This window comes from Caretta caretta, chromosome 10 (assembly GCF_965140235.1).
Source record: "Caretta caretta isolate rCarCar2 chromosome 10, rCarCar1.hap1, whole genome shotgun sequence".
NCBI classification, from domain to species: Eukaryota; Metazoa; Chordata; order Testudines; family Cheloniidae; genus Caretta; species Caretta caretta.
The window spans coordinates 4,703,548-4,724,455 of record NC_134215.1 but is presented as its reverse complement, the minus strand read 5'-3'; the positions used below and the strand labels follow the sequence as shown (position 1 = coordinate 4,724,455).

The following is a 20,908-nucleotide window of genomic DNA, read 5'->3' as shown; positions in this document are numbered from 1 at the left end:
AAAGTCTGAATATAACTGACACTTTACCCCAAATGTTTAAATAGTCAGAATCCCTGTAGAAAACTTGTGGGGCTGGGGGCAGTTGAAGAGAGCTGAGGGAAATGTGTGTAGAATACGGCAATGTCGTTTTTATGCCAGAGGAGTCTCTGATACAATTTTTTTCCTTCCTAGAGCTCACCGAACAGAATAATCCTGGCAAGGTGCAATTACCAAAGCCCTGGGAGGTGACGGGAAAACGTTCACCATTATTGTCATCTATGTAAACAAAATTACTAAGGATGCAGTAGGCACAAAATTACTAGTTACAGTTCACTGTAGAGTCACATGACCAGAATTCATTGGCAATAAAGCACCTTTGACACATTAACACGTTCAGCTTTGCCTTCCCTCTCTCTGTGATCAATTTCAGCTCACACATGGATGATGCAAGGCATGCCAAGATAACGGTTTAATGGAAGGAACGTGCCCAGATTATGCCTAGTTAAGGAGCACTCAGTGTATGATTCTTGCATCATGTATGCATGATCCTTACATTTTTAGCTGTAGGAGGCCTGATAGTGCTTTCTCGGAGCAAACCGAAGTCCACATACATTATCCAAACCATCATTTGCATGCTAATTTGGAAATGTCTTGACCTAACAGCAGTCAGTAGCACGCGGGAAGAAAATGTTTGATATATGTCAGGCTCTCTCTCACGTTTTGAGGCCAGGTTCCTTTATAACTAGACATCCTGGAGAATAAATATTGACTTCCAACTAACCTGAAAAATCTGAATTTTTACAAATTCAAGATAGGGACAAAAGGGGAGAAAAATCTATGAAAATAACAAGAGTCTATTTTTCACACTGGTCCAGAACAGCAAATGCACCAATGAAAACAAACAATAGTCCTGCATCATTTTCTTTATAACTTTATTTTCAGAGATCTTGTGCAGAAAAATATAGTGGTTATTTTTTTTTTTGAGTGTGATCATATTCTGACATATTTTCACCCAACTTTGTTATCCCAGTGGAGACTGCTTATACAAGTTTTACAAGTGGTGAGAAAACTCCAGCAAAGGAGAGTGATATCAGACCCAGAGCTCTCTCTCTGTTAACAAAATATAAACACAAAGATGTATCTTCCATATAGGGAAAAGGGGAAAAAAATATAATAGCACAATCCAAGCCAAACAATCCATCTGATAATTTACAACATTCAAATACATTTCACACCATACTATGATATTTCCAGAGCCAATTGCTGCATTCTTACTGAGGCAAAACTCCCATGACTCCTGGGGGAGTTTTGCCTGTATAAAGAATGTAGCATTTTGGTTTTTCGCAATACAAGTTTGATGCCCACAGGCTTAGAGGAATTTTAAAAAAAGTGATTGTAAATTAGGTGAAATTGGCCAGTGGGAAAAAAGAATAGACATTTTGGATTAGATTTTCATAAGTACTCAGTACCCACAATTGAGGACAGATTTTTCTAAGTGTCCCACTTAGACACCCAAAATGAAGAGATCAACTTTTTTTTTTCAAAAGTTCTTAGCGCTCATTAGCTCCCATTGGGAGGGATGGGAACTACAGTATGTTGTGCCTTAATGGAAAAGCTGGCTGAAATCTTTAGAAAATCTCACCCCTAATTTTTCTAAATTTTCTTTTTTAATTAGGCCCATTAGCAAATGACGACAAAGGCCATTTCTTCTAGGATATACACGAGGCACATGTGTTAACACATGATGGGTTCCCCATTCTGTCGCTGAAAGGAATCCACTTGTAATTGGGGAACAATGCATCACAAAAGTGACCACTGCTCGTTCAATGGATTTGATTCTACCAGCCCAATGTAGACTTTGCATCTTGGTTGTCACCAGCAATCGTTAACTGTCCACTGATGGCAAACAGAAGTGAATCGTTTGGAATTCCTCTGGCTTTAAGGGTTATCATAGGCTAATGATTCTGCATAAATTGAAACGCTAGCCATACAACTTGATGGATGTTTGAAGCACGTTATATTTCTCATGCTGGGCGCAATGCTTTAGTGGTGTCACAGGAGAACGTTGCCTTTGGAACAGTTTAACCAATGGCAGCAATTTGCTAAGATTGTGGTGGCATTTTTCAATGTGTTACGATGGAGAACTCTTAGGAGATAAAGTTGAATTTCAAGCAGCCCCGGTGATATAAGGTAGAGCATTCTCTATCCAATCTCCTCTCTAATTCACCATCACTTGGATGCCAATTCTGCCTCTTGCTGCAGCTTTTCTTTCCTTACTGATGAGGTAAGTCCCCCTACCCAAAACAGGGAGACAAACATTTTAGGACAAGCCAGGCCTATTTATTAATGTTCAATTCATTGTGAAAGTTTAAACGCAGGATATGGAAGATACATCCCCACAGTGTCAGAGGCAAGGATGAAATTTTGCTGCCCAGCAAACACATCTAGGGCTGAAGGCAAAGAAAATTAAATGTCAGTGGATTTTCTCTGATCTCAGTCAGCTTTGCAATTTTTCTTTCAGTATACCTGTAACAAAATTCATAGAATTCAAGTAATAGGTTTCAAAGTAACTCCCAGGGGGTGACAGTAACAAAAAACTGCAGCATTGTGTACTAACCAAAACGACAGAGATTTGTACACACTGAACTGATATATGTAATTAAAGTTACATTCCCTTTTAATTGAACTGGCCATTTTAGGATAGCACAACAAAGATTGTAATGAAGCATTTGGCAAGGCTACCTCCCCGCATTTAGTATATTAGATTGCAAAGCCACTATTCCATGTGGGAACTCTTTCATTGAAAAACCCTGCAGTGGTGGACATAAGTTTGTTTGTATTCAATGATTCTCCTTTGAGAGATCCATGAAATTTCCATCTTGGTTACCTTTCCCCTTCCTACGGGGAACTTCCAGCTTATTGTCCTGGTCTAATGAAGTGCAGACTTCACCTGGACAGCCCCACAAATGGCTCCTCTCGAATGCAATGAATACAAACACTTGACCTCATGAGCCATGGGGCAGCAATTAGTTTAAGCAGGGGGTTTGTGTATCACTTCAAAAGTCTTAATCCGTGCGGTCAGCCCTGGCACGGTATTTGCCAGAACCTATTGAGTAGTCTTAATGAGTTTGCAAAGCAAGCTTTCAATACATTTTGGGTTGCTTCAGATGCTTTAAATGGCATAGTCTATATGGTATTGTGCAGCTTTAGAAAGGCCTAGGCTTTAAAAAAGTATGGCCTCCTTTCACAAGGCAGACAGAAACCATCTTTAGACCCGGGGCCCTTAACGTTTTGCATATCAATATGGCTCTGGCTGAATGTAGCCACTCAGCTGAGAAATAGGGTCACTATCAGCATTTCTAGGCTTTCACAGGCACTTGGGAAACTTTAAAGCCCTTCATGGAGAATAATTTGGTCGAATGTCGTGGCTGGAAACAAAACCTAAACAAGCAAAGTGCAGTCCATCATGTGGTGCTGCCAGCGAAAGTGACAACAGGCTCCAGCAGCTCTGACATCCAACCCCAAGCGGGTTGGTGGAGAGGGCACTTCCCTTTCCTTGGGCCGCTCACCTTGGCAGGATTTGCACACTTGGGGGAGGGCAATTTTACAAGGTGCTGGGCACCTGCTGTTGGGGCTGAGCACCCTCAGTTCCCCCTGGCAAAGGGGTGGAGGTAGGGTATGAGGGGAGGAGAGAGAGATTCCTCTGTGGTTTGTACAAAGCCAGACAAAACCAATCATACGAAGCTGTAGAATTACTTCATGGGAAAAGCTACAGAAATGGGGGAAGATGCCATTTACGTGTAGCCTGAACCTCTCTCTGCTTCAATTGCCTCTTCAGGACCATATTCTCAGCTGGCCTGAAATCACTGTAGTTCCACTGAAATCAATGGAACTGCTCTGATTTACCCCAGGTGGGGATCTAGCCTTTCGAGCGCCGCACAAAATTAATTCAGATTTTCTTTGTTGTTTAACCTACCACGGCGTCTTAACCAGGTACAATGCAGCTACATTGCCTTTAGAAACTGACAGGAATTTAAAGCAGGGCAAAGACCATGCAAATTAGAAGTCATGTCTATTTCCAAGGTATACCAAAAAAAGTTCACGTTTCTCTCTCCATCTCTCAATATATAAATAGCTGAGATGTTTGTGTTCAACTTAGACCTGACATTGAGTTGCATCATTTTGTGCATCGTTTGTTGCAGCAGTAAACAGATTAGCCTCCTGTCTGAAACAGACTAAAGCGCTGACCATTAGCCGTGAGTTTAGAGGCTTTAAGCGCCACCCATAGAAAAGAAATGCCACTGAAGAAGAACAAAGGGGAGCCTCTTACTGTAGAAAAAGCAAAGAAGTGGGAGAAGCTTTAGCAACATGTATTGCAAACCAACTAAAAACACCCCATCTAAAATGCCAGATGCAAAATCAATCTGGAGAATGACTGGAGCACTAAGGGACGCACTGGAAAGGGCAGAGGCTCTTTGCTTACATTGTATTTGTCAAGGAAAACATGGGCTACCTGAAAGAGTTTAACATTTGTGTTTAACAATGCAGCCGGGATGGTTTGCAACCAGTGGCTTGTGACCATTGAAACAGCAAGTCAACCCTACGCCTTACAGGATAGCCAGCACTGAGACTATGTTGTACTGGAATCGAATGGATCTATCACATAGTACAAAACCGTGCAGGGCCTTGGGGCCCTTCAAAACCATGTAATGAACTACTTAAAAAGACAAACAAGTCACTAATAAGATTATGAAAGGTTGAAGTGTTTTTTGCCCCTCTTTAATTATGAGAAAACTTGAAACTCATTCCACCGGCCTCCGATGACTGCCCTTTGTGGCTGCAAATCTGGAAACCGATTGGTAGGCACTGGGCTAAAGGTCAGACTTTTTTTGCTATATGTTCTTTGGCAAAATTGTTCCTGGGAGGGGGGGATATTTGTCCTTACTCTTGGAGGTCTCCAACTTTATCACCTGTGTTGCATGTGATACACAATGCAACCGGATCTGGAATATATTCAGAACTACTGCTGCTAATTGTTTTTATTCTTTCAGACTATTTTAAATCAGGAAAAATACACCATTCTCTGGATTCGCTGTTCGACCAGATGTATCATCAAATGCCAGTCACTGCCCAATCTCAGAAAGGAAGCTCGCCTCAATAAAAATCAACATGAGAGATGCAGAGCCAGCTGCAAAATGGGAAAGAGAAAATGGTCAAAGTGCCATTCTGAAAACAGGGCCCCAGTCCTGCAAGGTACTTGAGCATGTGTCTAAGCTTTTAGCATGTGAGTGGTCCCATTCTATTCAATGAGTGTTTTGACTCAGCTGTAAAGGCCCTGATTCAACAAAGCATTTAACCACCTGCTAAACTTTAAGCAGGTGCTTAACTCCCATTGAGGTCAATTACATGTAAGTACCAATTTAAAGCTGACTATGTGCTTAAGACGATTTTGCTTATTAGGGACAGAATTAATATTTCCTTTTATTTCAAACTTTGCCAATTTACCATTCTTCTGTCCAACCTTGTCATATGCTACTTGACCACCCACCAAGACAAATAATATTTGGACTGACAAAGTACCAATAATTTTGTATTCTCCTGGGGAAAAGAGCTGGCAAGCAGATTTTGTGATGTGGCCTAGTAAATTTTTATAATAATTTTGTAGAGCTGCAACTTTTGTCACAATTAAGAACAGGAGATTTTTCTACTCTTTTTTGCCCAGAGTTGTCAGTATTGTATGTTCCTGAAACCACACCAGAATAGAATTTTTAATGCAAACAGTTTAGCCAGAAAAGAACTGTGGGTAAAATCCTGTACAACTGAAGTCAATGGGACTTTTGCCGTTAACTTCAGAGAGGGTCAACATTCTACCCTGTGCATTTAAGACAATTCTGCCCTCACTGAAACTCCCACTGACTTCTGAGGGAGAATCAAGCCTTTAAATAACAATAAATCACCCACAGATTTGTATTATTTTGTAGATTCATTGTGTCCTGTTTTTTGCAGATCTGACCGAAACTATCAAACCAGGTAACTGTTTCTAAGGACACCAAACATGACTTAGGTCCAAAATTCAGATTGTCTTTTTTAAAAGGGCTTTTACAAAACTCTAATAAACACAACATTTTATTTTATTTATTGTACATTTTAAGGAAAAAGAGAATTTTGGGAAGAGGAGAGCATCCATGTCCTCTTGAAGCATGGGAAACCGAAAACCAAACTTGCAGGGCGTAGGCACTGGAAAGTGAAGTTGACTAGAAACACATAGGCCCAGATCATCAAAGGTATGTGGAGGGAAGTTAGGTGCCTTTGAGGATCTAGGCCAAAACTCACTGGCCCAACTGAGTGAAGCACAAAGAAAAACAAATAGCATAAAAAGTAATAGAGAAATAAGATTTTTTTTTTAAACTGGGGCATGCTACTGGCCCCAATAAGTCAATGGCCAAAACTCCATTGATTCCAATGGGAGGAGCAAGATCAGTCTCCTAACATGTTATTATCATAAGTCATTAGTGTTTTTAATATACCAGGCCAGAGCCTCAGCTGGTGTAAACCAACCTAGCTCCTTTGAAGTCAATGGACCTACATTGCTGTACAGCAGCTTTGAACCTGGCTGCAGTTATCTTTACAGTGTCCCTTTGTAAGGAAGGCATCCAAGACCTCAACACAGCACTGGTGTCTAGGGCCCTTTCGCCTGCTAATTAAAAGGGTCGGGATGGCTGATTGTGAATATTACAGCACTCTCAGTATAGTCAGAGAAAGAGCAGCATTAGGAGGCCAACTCTGATTTGCAAAGCTTTATTGTGAATCTTAGTGCCTTTGTCACTGCACACACTCACGCTCACTCTCTCTCTCTCTCTCTCACCATCTGAAAACCGTTCTGGTTAATATAGATTAGCAAGATTTATATGGAAGAATATTTAATCTGATCTGGGGTTGGGGTTTTTTTTTTTGTTTGTTTGTTTGTTTTTCTTTCTTAAATATTTCTCTCTAGTCAGTAAGTGTACATTTCTCTCCAGGAACAAGTCCGTTATAAATTAGAACATGGGAAGTGTCTTCCAAAAGTTTGCCTTGGACACACCTATGCTAGAGTCCCTGGGAAGTTTGGCACACAATGTGCCAAGGGCCCTGTAGGTCTGCTAAGCGGACTAGTTGTCCTCTCTCCACTGTGGCTTAGAAAGCCATTGGCCTGGTGAGATCTCAGTCCCACCCAAAGTCCTGCCCAGTCATCTGATAGAACTTCATGTTGAAGGGTCTGTAAAACTCCTGCAGGCGCTGGATCACCTGCCCGTGGATTTTTGGATGAGGTCGCCCTTTGGACTTCCCCAAACAGCGGGGCCGGCTGCTTCCTTCGGGCTTCTTCAGGCAAGGGAAGCCCTTGGTCTCATTGAAATAGAAGTGTTTGTCCGTCACGACTCTCTTGAGACCCAAAAAGTCTTGCACTCGGCCCATCTCCCCAGCCGGGTCACTCACGAGTCTTTCCCCGCTGACAAAGAGGAATTTTGAAAGGGGGAAGTACTGCAGCCAGTTATCCAGGTGCTTGGCATAGATGCCGATCCGCACTGCACTCCAGGTGGTGTCGATGAGGCCCGTGCTGACATTCTTGAAAGCCAGAGCCTGGAAGCTGGGGATGGTGGGGTTTTTGGATAGTGTCTGCGTGTAGTCTGAGATGGCCCTGGTGACCGGGTTCCTCACCACCACAATCAGCTTGGTTTCCCTGGACATGTTGTAAATACGTTTGGGAGCCTCCTTGGTCACAAAGTAACTCGGGGTTTTCTCCATCGTGATCTGCCCCTCTAGAGTCCGTGGCATCAGGTTCCTGTGGAAAGGAAAGGACAACAGTAATGACTCAAGTGGATCTGTCCAGCTTTGACCCATTAACATCTTCAGTGATTCGCACCAGTGTAAGAACTAGCTGATAATATCAAGCCGTCAGCCCCCACATGCCAAGCCCAATGTACAGGGAAAATCCTTCATCAAAACTCTTTAAAATCCCTACTTAAGCCCTATTGTGTTGTGCTGCCTACAAGCCATTCCCATCAGGCCCTGATTAGGGTTGTGACTTCTATTTTTTTGCCAAACTGTTTCTTTTGTTACCTCCCTCTCCAACAGACCCCAACCTCATTTCTCTGTTTTGTCCACCTCTGGCATGGCTAGACTGTTAGCTGCCTTGGGCAAGGACTATTCTCGGTACTTGTCTACACAGTGCTTAGCACAATGGAGTCCTGAGCCTTGTCTGGGATTGCTAGATGTGACCCCAGTACAGATGGACACACCGAGTGCAAACCCATTGACTACAGTGGGGTTGCATGGGATGTAAGTCAGAGCAGGAACTGGCTTTAGTCTGTAATAGTGCTGACAAAAAGCAAAGTACAGTACGACAATCACATTACTGGTCTTCTCCTGAATTAAGCACACAGGTCAAGGTTCTGATGTCAATGACCTTGGTATAAGATCTGGAGTGGATGGGTGGCAAAGGATGATTAGAAGAAGACTTTCTTTTCTAATTAGCTGGTGGGACTCCAGAATGGGTCAGCAATGACCGCGCCTTCCCTTCCATTTGTTCAGCACCTGGCACATTGTGGGCTCTACCAGAAAAAAGTTAAATTATAATGGCGAGTGACGATGTTGCCATCTGAGGCCTGTCCAGGCCCTCTCTTGAATGGGTGGAGAGCCAGATCCAGTTCAGACTATCCAATTGTCCACAGCACCAAAATCATCATCATCTTTGATACTAATTGGCACCATTGTTGGCATCATCAGCAAAAAAGCCAAGGAAAGGTTGAAATGGCTGGGGAGACCAAGCTATCTGACCCCCAGAAACAGTGGCCACAGGTTCTCACACCACAAAAAAGAACCCCTTTTCTCCCTTTTAGCTGCCTTCACACACCAGTTTGTTCATTTTAAACTGCCTGCCAGCTAATGAGACCTGGGAAATGGCAGTCCATTTAGACTCTAATGGGCACTTTGTTTTCTGACAGGCTGGACTTGCTCACTTACAGAGTCCCTTCCAAGATTTCGCTACCAAAACAAAACAGAATGCTGCGTACCATGGTATCGTCAGGAACTGGCCAGTGTGTATGTGCATGACTGCCCCCTGCTGGAGGGACTCAGAACTGTTCAGCTTTGTATCATAAACCCAATAGTGCTAACTGGAGCTGGTTGAAAAGATGTCAGTGAATCTTTTCCACTGAAAAATGCCATTGATTCCAAACCAAAAAGTGTGAATAGTCATTAGCTCAGTGGTTAAAGCACTCATCTGATATGGAGGATCCCGGTTCCAGTCCCCACTCTGCCTCATTCAAAGCAATGATTTTAACCTGGATTCCAGAGTGGGAAGGTATCTTGCGTTACTGTTTTTGTTTTCTTGTGAAAAAATTCCAAAGGCCTCGGTTTCATTCCGTAACAGAATGAAAACAAATTTCAAAACTTTGAAATTCTTTGCAAAATAGATTCACTGCTTTCCAGCGAGCCCCAGGGCTAACATTTAGGAGAGGTTCTCTGTCAGCTCAAAGGGTAAGGGTCTGTATATTTGGATGTGAGTTTGGTCACGGTGGAGTTCTGAGCAACAAGGCTGCTCAGCAAGCCTCAGGGCCATGGTGCTCACCTAGCGATGTGATGGATTCGCCATCACTTGCTGGCTCTAAGCCAAGACTGGATGTCTTTCTGCTATGGCTCCAACAGACGTTATGGGCTCAGCATCGGTTCTCTAGCCTGTGTGATGCAGGAGGTCAGATTAGAGAATTAACATGATCCCGCCTGGCCTTAAAATCCACAAAAGCCCTCAGGGGCCATGGATTGTGTCACTACTACACAGGTCTGACCTCAGAAGAGCTTTCAAAAGAAGCTAGCATCCTTTTTGTTTGTTTGTTTGTTTGTTTCTTTAAAGGAAGCTCAGAAGCTAGAAATTAAGACAGGTTTAGAAAAATGCTGAGTTTCCTTCAAAGAAATCTAGAAGGACCTTTCCACATAAAGAATTTCTGGATGGAAACGGTTCTCTCTAAGAGCTCAGGGGGTCACATTGCCACTGGGCATAGCCCCACTGAGTACATCCCCCGTGAATTTGGCCCAGGCTTCTTGAAGAGAAGACCCCAGCTGTGTCAACGATTGATTTCAGATCGACTCCCCCACAAACCCTTCTCCTTGTCTGAAGCCAAAGGGACTGCCATCTTCCTGAGCTGTCAAGCTCAGTTTGGTGCCGTGTAAGTCTCAGACACAGCGAGCAGGCCCACGCTGCTTGGAATTCAGGAGGGAAGAATTAATCAGTCTGTCTGCATAAATATCCTCACAGGCGGATGAGGGCCTGAGCTACATGAGTTTCTGGGGCTGCTCCGAGGACCATCAGAGCTACTTGAAAATAATGAGAGGAGAAGAGAATAAGGAAAGTGAGAGGAGAGGAGTGTGGGGAACCGGGTCTTCAAGGACTTACTCTACATCACAGTCTTGTAACAGACCTGTCTCGTAACAGACTTGTCTCTACTGCAAACGTCAAAGAGCGAGAAGCGTTACAGCGTAAACTCTTCCCCGACGGGGGTTTATCAGCCAGGTGTAGCCACACACTTCGGGCTGCACAGGGAGAAGGGAAAGCTCATTCTGTACCACACTGGTTAGCCCAGTTTGGACAGATTCAACTCTGCTAGGCTGTACTAGCATCCCGAGGGGTCAGGGACATGAGGTGACTTCCCATGCCCGCTACTCACTGTCAGCAGCCCAATCAAATTCACTTTATTAAACATAAGAACATAAGAATGGCCATACTGGGTCAGACCAAAGGTCCATCCAGCCCAGTATCCTGTCTACCGACAGTGGCCAATGCCAGGTGCCCCAGAGGGAGTGAATCTAACAGGTAATGATCAAGTGATCTCTCTCCTGCCATCCATCTCATCTCCACCCTCTGACAAACAGAGGTTAGGGACACCATTCCTTACCCATCCTGGCTAATAGCCATTAATGGACTTAAAGAAGAGACTAAGGTAAAATCTCTCACCTAACCGCGCCCTATCACAATCCAACAGCTATAAAGCGTTTTCAGTCCACTTTCTCTCTTACTGGAGACGGTTTCTCTCTCTCTGACTCATTGCTCAGCAAATCCAGTCTCAAGCCCTTTAACACAAAAGCAAATTTCTCTTATTGCCATGCCAATAAATATTTATAGGGTGTTCAATCGTTTTTTATTCTTCATTTAGTGAGTTGCAGGTTGTCATTGTAAAGGCTTTTTTTTTCGCTCTTGTGTTTTCCTGATTGGAGTTCCCATCACAGTGACGGATGGAGAACTCCTGGCAATGTTACTGTTTAATCAATAGCTGTAGAGAGGCCAGCTGGGATGCTGTGGGACTTGCCAACAGCACAGGGAACTCCATCTCTTAAAAACGTTCAGTTCCCAATTTTGCACACAAAAGGTGTGAGCAAAAATGCAAATAAAACACCAGATTGAGTCCTGCACATTCCTTTGCTAATTCTTCTAACATCCACTCCCCTGACCAGCGCTTCCCTCAGGAAGACAGAAAATGCATGGAATACGCAGCATTTCATTGGACTTGTCCAGTACACACTCCAAGATGGTTTTTCGACAACATAAGACCCCAGCCATTGTTTAAAAATTCAAATGTGCTTTTAGCACATCCTGTCGTCTCTCTGAAATGTGCTGTGGGCGAACTGAAACTTACAGATGATGATAAACAACCCAGGCAAAATAGCTGGTATGAACTGGTATGGGACCTATGCGAATTTACACAGCTGAAAATCTGGTCCCATTTCTATTTTTAGGGCAGCGTGCAAATTTAGGTGGGAGGGGGAAATGTTTTGTTTGTTCTAACACCCAGCTAATGTTGTAACAGCACAATGTGGAGTTACAATTGTAAGGATTAAAAACAAAGCAGAATTTTGAAAGGGATATAAAACCCCTGCTCAGAGCATAAGCCAAACAGGCTTGGGACTCAGGAACCCTGGCTTCAATTCCTGCCTCTGCCACTGGTTTGTTAAGTGACCTTAGGCAAGTTACTTCCATTCCCTGTGCTTCAGTTTACCCATCCGTAAAATGGGAATAATGATAACCACCAAGGCTGGATTAACCCATCACTGAGCCCTAGACAAACATACACTTCTGGGCCCCTCTGCTGGCCAGCTAAACTAGATGCTCCCATGGCGTGGGCACATTTATATTAACAGTGTCCTGGCCAGCACAGTTGCACTAGTGATCTATTAACCCAAACACATCTGGCTCCCACCACACAGATGTTGCTTAGTTAACCCTCTTTTGTCCAGGTCAGTCAGTGACTGGCTCCTGCTGCCCAGACACTACCCCACATGTCCCACCCGCTGGGCTCCTTGGGCCAGCTTCCCCATGTGGGCATTCACGGCAGCTCCCTGTACTGCTAACAGGTCTCAAGACTGTCGCTGAGTGGGCAGAGCAGAGGGGTCAGGGGTGCTGGAAGTGGGACAAGGCCAGGAAGGCCCAAAGTGGGGAGACCTGGTGCAGGAGCCAGCCCCGGTGCAGGAGCCAGCCCCATGGAAGCTGTGAGAAGCAGCATTAGCCGCCCCACTGGCCATTCAGGTTTGACCCCGGGGCCCTGTGTGATGACAGAGGGGAGGTCGGGCCAAATCTGAGCAGGTGGCGTTGTGCCAGGGCACAGGGGGTCACAGTGCCCCTTGGGTTGGGCCCCTCATGAATTTGGGCCTTAGGTACGTGCCTAGTTTGCCTATGTGTTAATCCACCCCTGAGAGTGCCCTCCTTTGGGAGGTGTTTTGAGATCGACAGATGGAAAGTGTATGACAACTAGCTGTTGTTACTATATTAACTGATGGGGAGCAGGAAGATACTTTCCCTGGGAGCAGGTTACCCCATAACTGCCTGCTGCAGGCTTTCCTTCACCTTTCTCTGAAGTCACTGCTAGAGACAGGATATTGGAGTAGATGGACCCTGGTCTGACGGAACATGGCAATTCGTACCCAATGACAATATCCCCACTGAATGGTATTTTATCGCTCTCTTCCAATATATATTATTACAGTCCACACTGGCTACACATTAACAAAATTTGCTCAATGTCACTTTGGTCTGGATTCACACGATGCCAGTTTCCCAGGCCCGTCAGACTTCTCCAACGGTCCAAAAGCTGCAGCTGTCTAGAAAATAGAAACAGCACAGGGATGGCTGGGTGAACCCAGGTGAAGTGATATCTGGCAACCCCTGAGAGCAAATCCCACTGAGCTTCACTTGACTCTCCCCCTTACCCTGCCTAGCTGGGATGTGCTGCAAAATAACCGGCTCCCTACAATCGAACCCAACCCTTTGATCACCCCTTCCCCCCCAAAGTCGTCTTCTGTCCACATCAGCCAGACGTGAGGTGTAATGCCAAAAGGGGTGCAGCGAGAGGAAGGAAAGAGATTTGGGAGCACGTAGACTTCCTCACTGTGAACACCAGTCTCTTGTCCCATGCAGCGGGGACACTGTCCCAAACACAGGGCTCACAGTCATGATTATTTCATAGCATCAGGCTGTCTCACTCACCAGTGAAGAGATGTTCGCCTAGTAACAAATAATAGGCCAGCCTATGGGGGGATTGCTCAGCCATCCCAGGCAGGCCGCAAGGAAGGTGGGATACAGATGAACTCAGGAAGGCTTAGGGGAGTCCAGCAATGAGGACAAAAGAATCTGAGTGATTTGGTCATAGCAAAGGGACAGATCCTGAGATCTTACTCCAACAAAATTGAACGGGAGTTTTCCGGAGTCAGACCCCAGAATCTGCCCCCAAATTAGCTGACTCCAAGGCTAATTAAGTACTATTATTATTAGAATATTTATCATTTATGTCACATAGCAGCACAATGGCCCCTGTCAGCAATAGGGCCCCGGTGCACTAGCCTCCAGCTGGTCCCGGCTCATCAGCCTCAGGACTGGCCCCAATCTCCCAGAAAGCTCCACACTTTTTCCTTGGTGAATCATAGAATAATAGAAAGGTAAGGCTGGAAGGGACCTCAAAGGATCATCTAGTCTAGCTCCTGGAGTCACCTTCTGACTCCTCCATCACACCTGGTCTTCCAGATGGATCGGTGGGAGCACATTTTTAAACCATCCTTCCTGAACCTGTGACCAAGTGCCCCCACACAACTGCGGGTAGCTGCCTCCCTGGCACACGGCACCACCAGAGTCCTCACAGGCCCACCTGTGCCAGTGGTTGCAATGTGTGGGATGGCGTTCAGGGAAGTGGCTGCATGGAATTCGCAGTGATTTGGTGCATGAGTAGGCGTGAGGGTCAGAGATTGTGTGTGTGTGTGTGTAACTGCGTGTTGTTTGTGATTTGTGTATTTTGTAGCGTCCTTTCCAGAGTTGTTTATTCACTGTTAAGATTAGTGCCGGGTTTTCCCTGTCTGCAGTCATTTCATTCTGTACCTAACCCACCATCTTTGGGGTCTGCACTTGCTGCAGTACTGTTGATGCTCATGCCCTTCACTGACATACACAGTTTTCTGCATGCTGCATTGACTCAGCCATCTATCCCCTGATTTTCGCTTTGGTGTCAGGTTAGTCAGAAAAGGACCCCACTTCAGTGGGTAGGCAAGGGGAGACCCTGGGGATTAAACACCTACTCCACAAACGTTCAGTCTACCCCACCAGCACGACCCTTGATTTTTCTTTACAAAGGGCCACATGCCAGGTGGACAAGGGAGCTCATGTGTTCACCTTTCATCCCATAGGAATTAAGGTCAGACCTACTTTAGAGCAGAGGTGACATAAGTGTTCCCAAGTGGGGGGGTGTTTACACCATAGAACCACCCCATAACTCAGCAAGCTCTGCGTCAAGGGAAGCAAGGTGCCTTGCTGTTCATGACTAAGGAGCAGCCACAAAGCTGGGGGGGGGGATTAAAAGCACCTGTCCCCATGACACCTGGATTCACCCAGTGCCCTGAGTTTCAGAAGCACTGAAATTCAGTGCATTTCCCCTTACGCATATTGATACACTAAAAGCATCGATTGGGTCAGATAGTGCAAATCAGCCTTGTTCCATTGAAGTCAACCCACCGTAACGTGCACAACCCAGTCAATGAAGCTACACAGATTTACAGTAGAGGGGGATCTGACCCATATGGTTTTAGAATGAATTCAGCGCTGGCGAAGGATGCCTGGAGCTTGAAATCAGTGAGCTACATCCACAGAACCGGCATCAGCACAGCAAGCTCTCTCCGTACCATGAGCCTGATCCTCCTCTCACTTCGACGGGCAGTAATTGGGAGAGACTCCACTGAAGTCAGTGGAGTGACACAAGGTAAGTGAGAGGCGACAGAGACCCTTACACCAAACTTTTCCTCTGTGTGACCCCACTGCATGGGCGAGAGCACGCCTTACAAAATGATATACTCCGCAGAGCATAATCTCATGTGCTCCGTATGTGCGAGGTCATGCCACATGGAAGACGCCATTTTGCTCTACCGAGTGGCATCCTACACACAGGGTGATCTTTCATGGAGGGTGAGTGCACGTTCACGCTGTGTGGAGGAGGCCATTTTGTAAAATGGTGTCCTCTGTACACACGGGATTGCCACAACCGCTTCCACTGATGACACAACCCCACCTGGAGCCACAACCCGTTGTGTGGGAACTGCTGCCTTAGACCCTTAATTCTGCTCTGGAGACACCATTTTTAGGACAGAGAAGGCAATTCAGTCCCTGGCCTCTTTGCTGAATAAGGCTAGCCAAAAACATTTCTGTCAGAAAATGGAGTTTTGTTGAAATCTAAATTATCCACGACGAAAAGATAAATTTGGGGAGAATTTTCTGAAACGAAATTAAACGTTTGGTTCCGGATGAACAATCATCTCTGCAGCTGCCTGAAGGGCTGCAGTGCCTCATGAGAACTGAAGTTCCAGATCCCTCCTGCTCCCAGTCTCCTCTATCAGTCAAGTTCCCCAGGCAGACTACACCTCCCATGATGCACAGCAGTCCCTCTCTGTGGCTGAGCTGTCACAGTGCCTCCTAGGGGCCCCACAATGCACCGCAGTGGCTGAAGGACAGGGAGAGTAACGTCAACATTTCATAAACCAAAAAACTGAAATGAAACATTTCAACTTTTCCAAACAGAATTTTACTGGAACTTTCTGCGGCATGAAAAGTTTCACTATTTCAACTTTTCACCCAGATTCAGGACAAAACTAAGTATTGAAATATTGGAATTTCGATGGGATGGAAATTTTGACTTCCAATCAACTCTACTGCTGAACCTGCCCAATTAGTGTTATTAGAGGTGGTGGCTTTTGTGTTGTCTACTCCCCAAATTAAAAGTACCTTAAAGCGAATGAAATCTTCTAAACAGCTTAAAAAGCAATATGGAAATCAAGAGAAGTGATTCAATTTCCATGGTGCATTAGCAGCCAGTATCCAAAAGGTAACCTTTACCAACAGCTTTTCTGTAAGACATACATTGTCAGCAGATCATCCTCAAAAATATCTTCGCCTCTCAAGTGAACAAACCGGAAAGATTACAAATTGGGTAATCAAATAAAGGAAAGAAGCTACGGAATGAGAACGTCTGAGCAATCAGAACATATTGTTTTGTTTTTTTTTTTAAATCTGACTATGACTGCTCCATCTGTAGGTTTGCAAGGCAGGAAGCTCATCCAAAATGATTTGCCAGCCACTGAAGTGGGTCTGTGAGCAGTGCATTTACGAGGGGCTGCACCTAGCTACGTTCAGCAATTGTTCTCTTTCCCTCCCATTATTTTGAGGAGTTGCTGTTTGTGTCAGGGCTGCGGCCAGTTACTCTGCAGGATCCTTTTATATTTAGGCTTGGAAGGATTAGCTTTTTATCAGCAAATGTCAGTAAATGTCGATTTCACCGAACACACAACTGACAGAAAAATATTTCCGTCAATAATAATGAAAATGTACCCATAAGCAAATTGAGAAAAGTGCTGCATGAGAACTTACCAGAGTTTGATTTAAGGATATTTACTTATATAAGTACCTATATACTTATTTACGTATATTTTGATATGTGACGTTGACAATGGTTACAAGGTGATTTAATAGTTATAAGCCTTTTTGAGTGTCAGTGTCTACTATCATTAAATAATTGTCTGACCCCGCTCGTGCTGACCCCCCCCATTTCTCACAACTGTGAAAATTATTTTAAATTTTATCAATTTAGATAAAAAATAAAAAATGCTTAAAAATAAACACTGATATTAAGAACATAAGAACGGACATACTGGGTCAGACCAAAGATCCACCTAGCCCAGTATCCTGTCTTCCGACAGTGACCAATGCCAGGTGCTTCAGAGGGAATGAACAGAAAAGGTATTCATCCAATAGCTAATCGTGCCCCTGGAGCAGTGGATTCCAAATATTAAAATACAAGATGGAGTTATCGATCTGAACTGTTTGAGATAAACCTGTCTGCCCAACTATGATAATAAAGCCTATTCTGTGAATAAGTACAGATAACAACAGAGCCATAAAAATCCAGGTCTCACCAAAGACTATCTCTGAACAGAAAAAAGGCCAAATTGGACGTGTGTGTGTGTGTGTGTGTGTGTGTGTTTATTACAGTAACGCCTGGACGCTCCGACCAAGTGCTGAGTCCCACTGAGCTAGACGTAGTGAGAGTACATACCCTGCAGAGTTTACAATCTACATAAATACAGACAGTGGGAAGACACCCAGGCTCAGAAAGGTGAAGAGACTTGCCCAAGGTTGCACAGCAAGTCAGTAGCAGAGTTGAGATCAACCTAGATCAACCAATTCCTTATCCAGTGCTCAATCCACTAGATTACATTGTCTCTCCATACCTCTGCTTGTTTGAGCAGCTCTGTAATGCAATTCTTTAAATTCCTCCCTTGCCTGAAGTCAGCCAAACATTCCCTGGCTTCCATTACACATGCTCCCCGTAGCATGGGGGATTTCCATTGGGAATGGATTTGCTTTTGCTTGGACAAATTATTTAACCTGAACCTCTTTTGCTTTAGCCTCCATCATATTGGCTCGAGCCAGAAGGAAAGTACATTCCAACCAACTTCTAAAAACCTGCTGACCTGCTGCTTTATTGGGCTGAAGCCAGGAAGCGGAAGTGGAAATGGCAGCACAAGCCTGGGGGCATTTGCTAATCGTGAGTTATGGCTTTCAAGAAGTAACACAAGTATGTTTGATGACTTTACGGCAGCAGTTTGATTTTGATCCAGCACAGTGTGTTACATTTGCGAAATGCAACATATGCGACGCTTTGATGTTTGGAAGTTACGCTTAGGAAGTTACGTTGGAATGGAAGCGTCTGCTATTCCTAGGCGAATTCCCATGGCCCTCGCTCACTTTATATAGTACCATGAATGTGATGGATCCAGTAGAGCTGGGCAAATAAAGCCTTTTTTGCTTTGCTGAAAAAGCTCCAAAAAATGACATTTGGGGGGGATCAAATGAAATGTTTTGTTATGACAAAATCTAAAATGTTTCTTTTTGGCTTTATCCATTTTTAAAAATTTTCTGCAGGGGAGGGGGGATAACCTGAAAGGAAATTTGGGAACAAAAAGTCATTTTGAACCAAAAATTGAAACATTTCATTTTGAAAATGTCAAAAATTAATATTTCAATTTTTTTCAGCATTTTTTTAAGTTCAGCACAATCAACACAAAGTTGTGAAAGCTTTTGGTGTTGCTAAATCTGTGTGGCTAAATCTGTGTCGTACACAGCAGTTTGTTAGCACAGATTGACGTATTTCCTGGCCTACAGAGCTTCCAACCAAAGGGCTTCAGCCTGGAAACACATGAGTATCTTTACTCACATCTGTAATCCAACACAGTCCTCAAACTGTCCTCATTAGCTCATGCCGTTAGCTCTGGAAGGCCCTGGTTCCATCCCAGGATTCTTGGGTTTTACTCCTGGCCGCACAGGTAAATCACTTACCTGTTCTGTGCATCAATTCCCCATCTGTGAGATGGTGATGATAATAATTCTTCTCCTCACAGCAGCTGTGGATCTGGATTAATTCGTGCTTTTAAAGCACTTTGAATTCTTCCAGTGGAAAACATTATAGAATTGCAAAGTGTTATCAGTATTAACCAAATGTAGAAAGCGACACTACCTGATGCTCAGCCTGTTCCAGAATTAGGGGAGAAGTTTCCTCTCTGATCCACAGCGAAAATGGATCCCAATTCCTGACTGCCTATTTGGCTCCTGTTCTGTCTGCAGATTGGGAAACTGCCATCAACAAGAATTGAAACCCCACATGTGGGGAAATGTGCACTAGAGATCAGCTTTACTCTCACAGCTCATCTGACTACACCACAAGGAAATTAAGTAACTCGCCTCAGGCCCCAGAGCAATTCAGTGGCTTGGTCTGAATTACTTCCCCCTGCCTCCAAACACTTTGATCTAACCACTAGGCCACAGAGTCTCCAAACATTACATTACATTAGCACTAATGCAGATGGCCCTGATGAACACTCCTGGCTGGTCTGGAAGCTAGCTATGCATACACACCCTCTACCATTAGCTCATTCAGCACTGAGCTTTGAAACAGATTTTTTAATTTCTAAGATAAGATCCATTTTGTTTAAATTTAAAAAAAAATACAAAGATCCTTTGGCTTTGAAAATTGCCATAAGGCATGGGTTTTAATAATGCATAAGCCAGTAGAGAAATAAGTGGGCACTTTTGCAGCCAAACGTAATATTTTTAAAAACAATCTCTCACACTGGGGTTTCCTGATGCATTAGCAAAATAGGGAAAAGTTCACTTTGGAATTTCTTTTCTACCCTGCTTATTTCCATAGGCAAGCACAACGTTTTGGCTCTGAGACACCTCAAGGAAAAAAAGTATATTATGTCCAATGACAACTTTGTTAAAGAGAAAGGATCCTATGTAACCAATGTAGGAAATATACCATTATTACTCATTGCAAAGCGGTCATGATCCTGAATTCTAAGGAAGTATTTGTTATTCACAAATATTTACACCATAGCTCTTAAGCAAACAAATTTCAGCCCCTGGGGACGTTCGCAAGCTGTTCACTTCAACTTCAATAGTCACATGATATTGTTTCTGCTTCCCGATGAAATAAACGTTTTTTGAGGATGTGAACAGTGTCTGAGGCATGCTGAATAATGCACTTTTTGGGACACATTTTTGGACTAATAAATATTGGGGCTAAAAGTTGTGAAATTCATTTACAAACCTATAAGAAAAAGACACTGCTAACATAGATAGACAATGCGACAATTTGTCTAGGATGCAGCTAGATATCTGGTATTTCTATGCTTCCTGTCACCTCTCGATGTTTCATGTATTTATCCCCAGGACACCCCTGCAAGGAAGCCCAGTGCTATTATCACCATTGTACAGATGGGGAAGTGAAGTAGAGAGAGGTTAAGTGACTTCTCCACGTAAGAAGCCTGTGGCACTGCAGGGAATTGAACCTAAATCTGTTTTCCACATCCCAAGCTAGCTCGCTAACCATGGGCACATCCTTCCGGCCTAATCCCTCATGCCAAAATTGCCATTAATCTTCAGTGATTATAAACTCTGGAAAGATGTCTCCTGCGGCAGCACAGATCCCCACCCATAACATCACACCGAGGCATCTGTCCTGTGCTTACTCCATAGGACAATTACTACATCGGGTCACCACCACTGCTGGCTAGCAGGCCTCAATGGCTGGAATACTCCAGAGTGGAGCCAGTAGAAAGTGTTCCAATGGAATGTCTGTCCATCAGAAAATGCCAATTTGTCAAACTAGAAATATTACACGCGAACACTTCAATTTCAATGTTTTAAAGAAATGCTCAAAATTGTTCAATTAGTTTTTTTTGAGAATGGAACATTTTGGTTTTTTCTCTTAATTGACTTTGCATTTTGAAATCTATTTAATTTTTCATTATTCTACATGATAATTTTTAAATTATTAAACCCTAATTTTAAAAGACAAATATGAAATAGAAAAAT

The 20,908-nt window shown here is 43.9% G+C and overlaps 1 protein-coding gene across 1 annotated transcript in view; it reads right to left on the bottom strand.

Moving 5' to 3' along the window:
- Positions 1–894: 894 nt before the first annotated feature.
- HS3ST6 (heparan sulfate-glucosamine 3-sulfotransferase 6) overlaps positions 895–20,908 on the bottom strand; it is a 116,809-nt gene continuing 96,795 nt past the window's right edge. Inside the window, exon 2 of the mRNA XM_048865695.2 lies at positions 895–7,798. Coding sequence (XP_048721652.2) covers positions 7,180–7,798 — 619 coding nt within the window. The 3' untranslated portion in view covers positions 895–7,179. The remainder of the gene's footprint in view (positions 7,799–20,908) is intronic.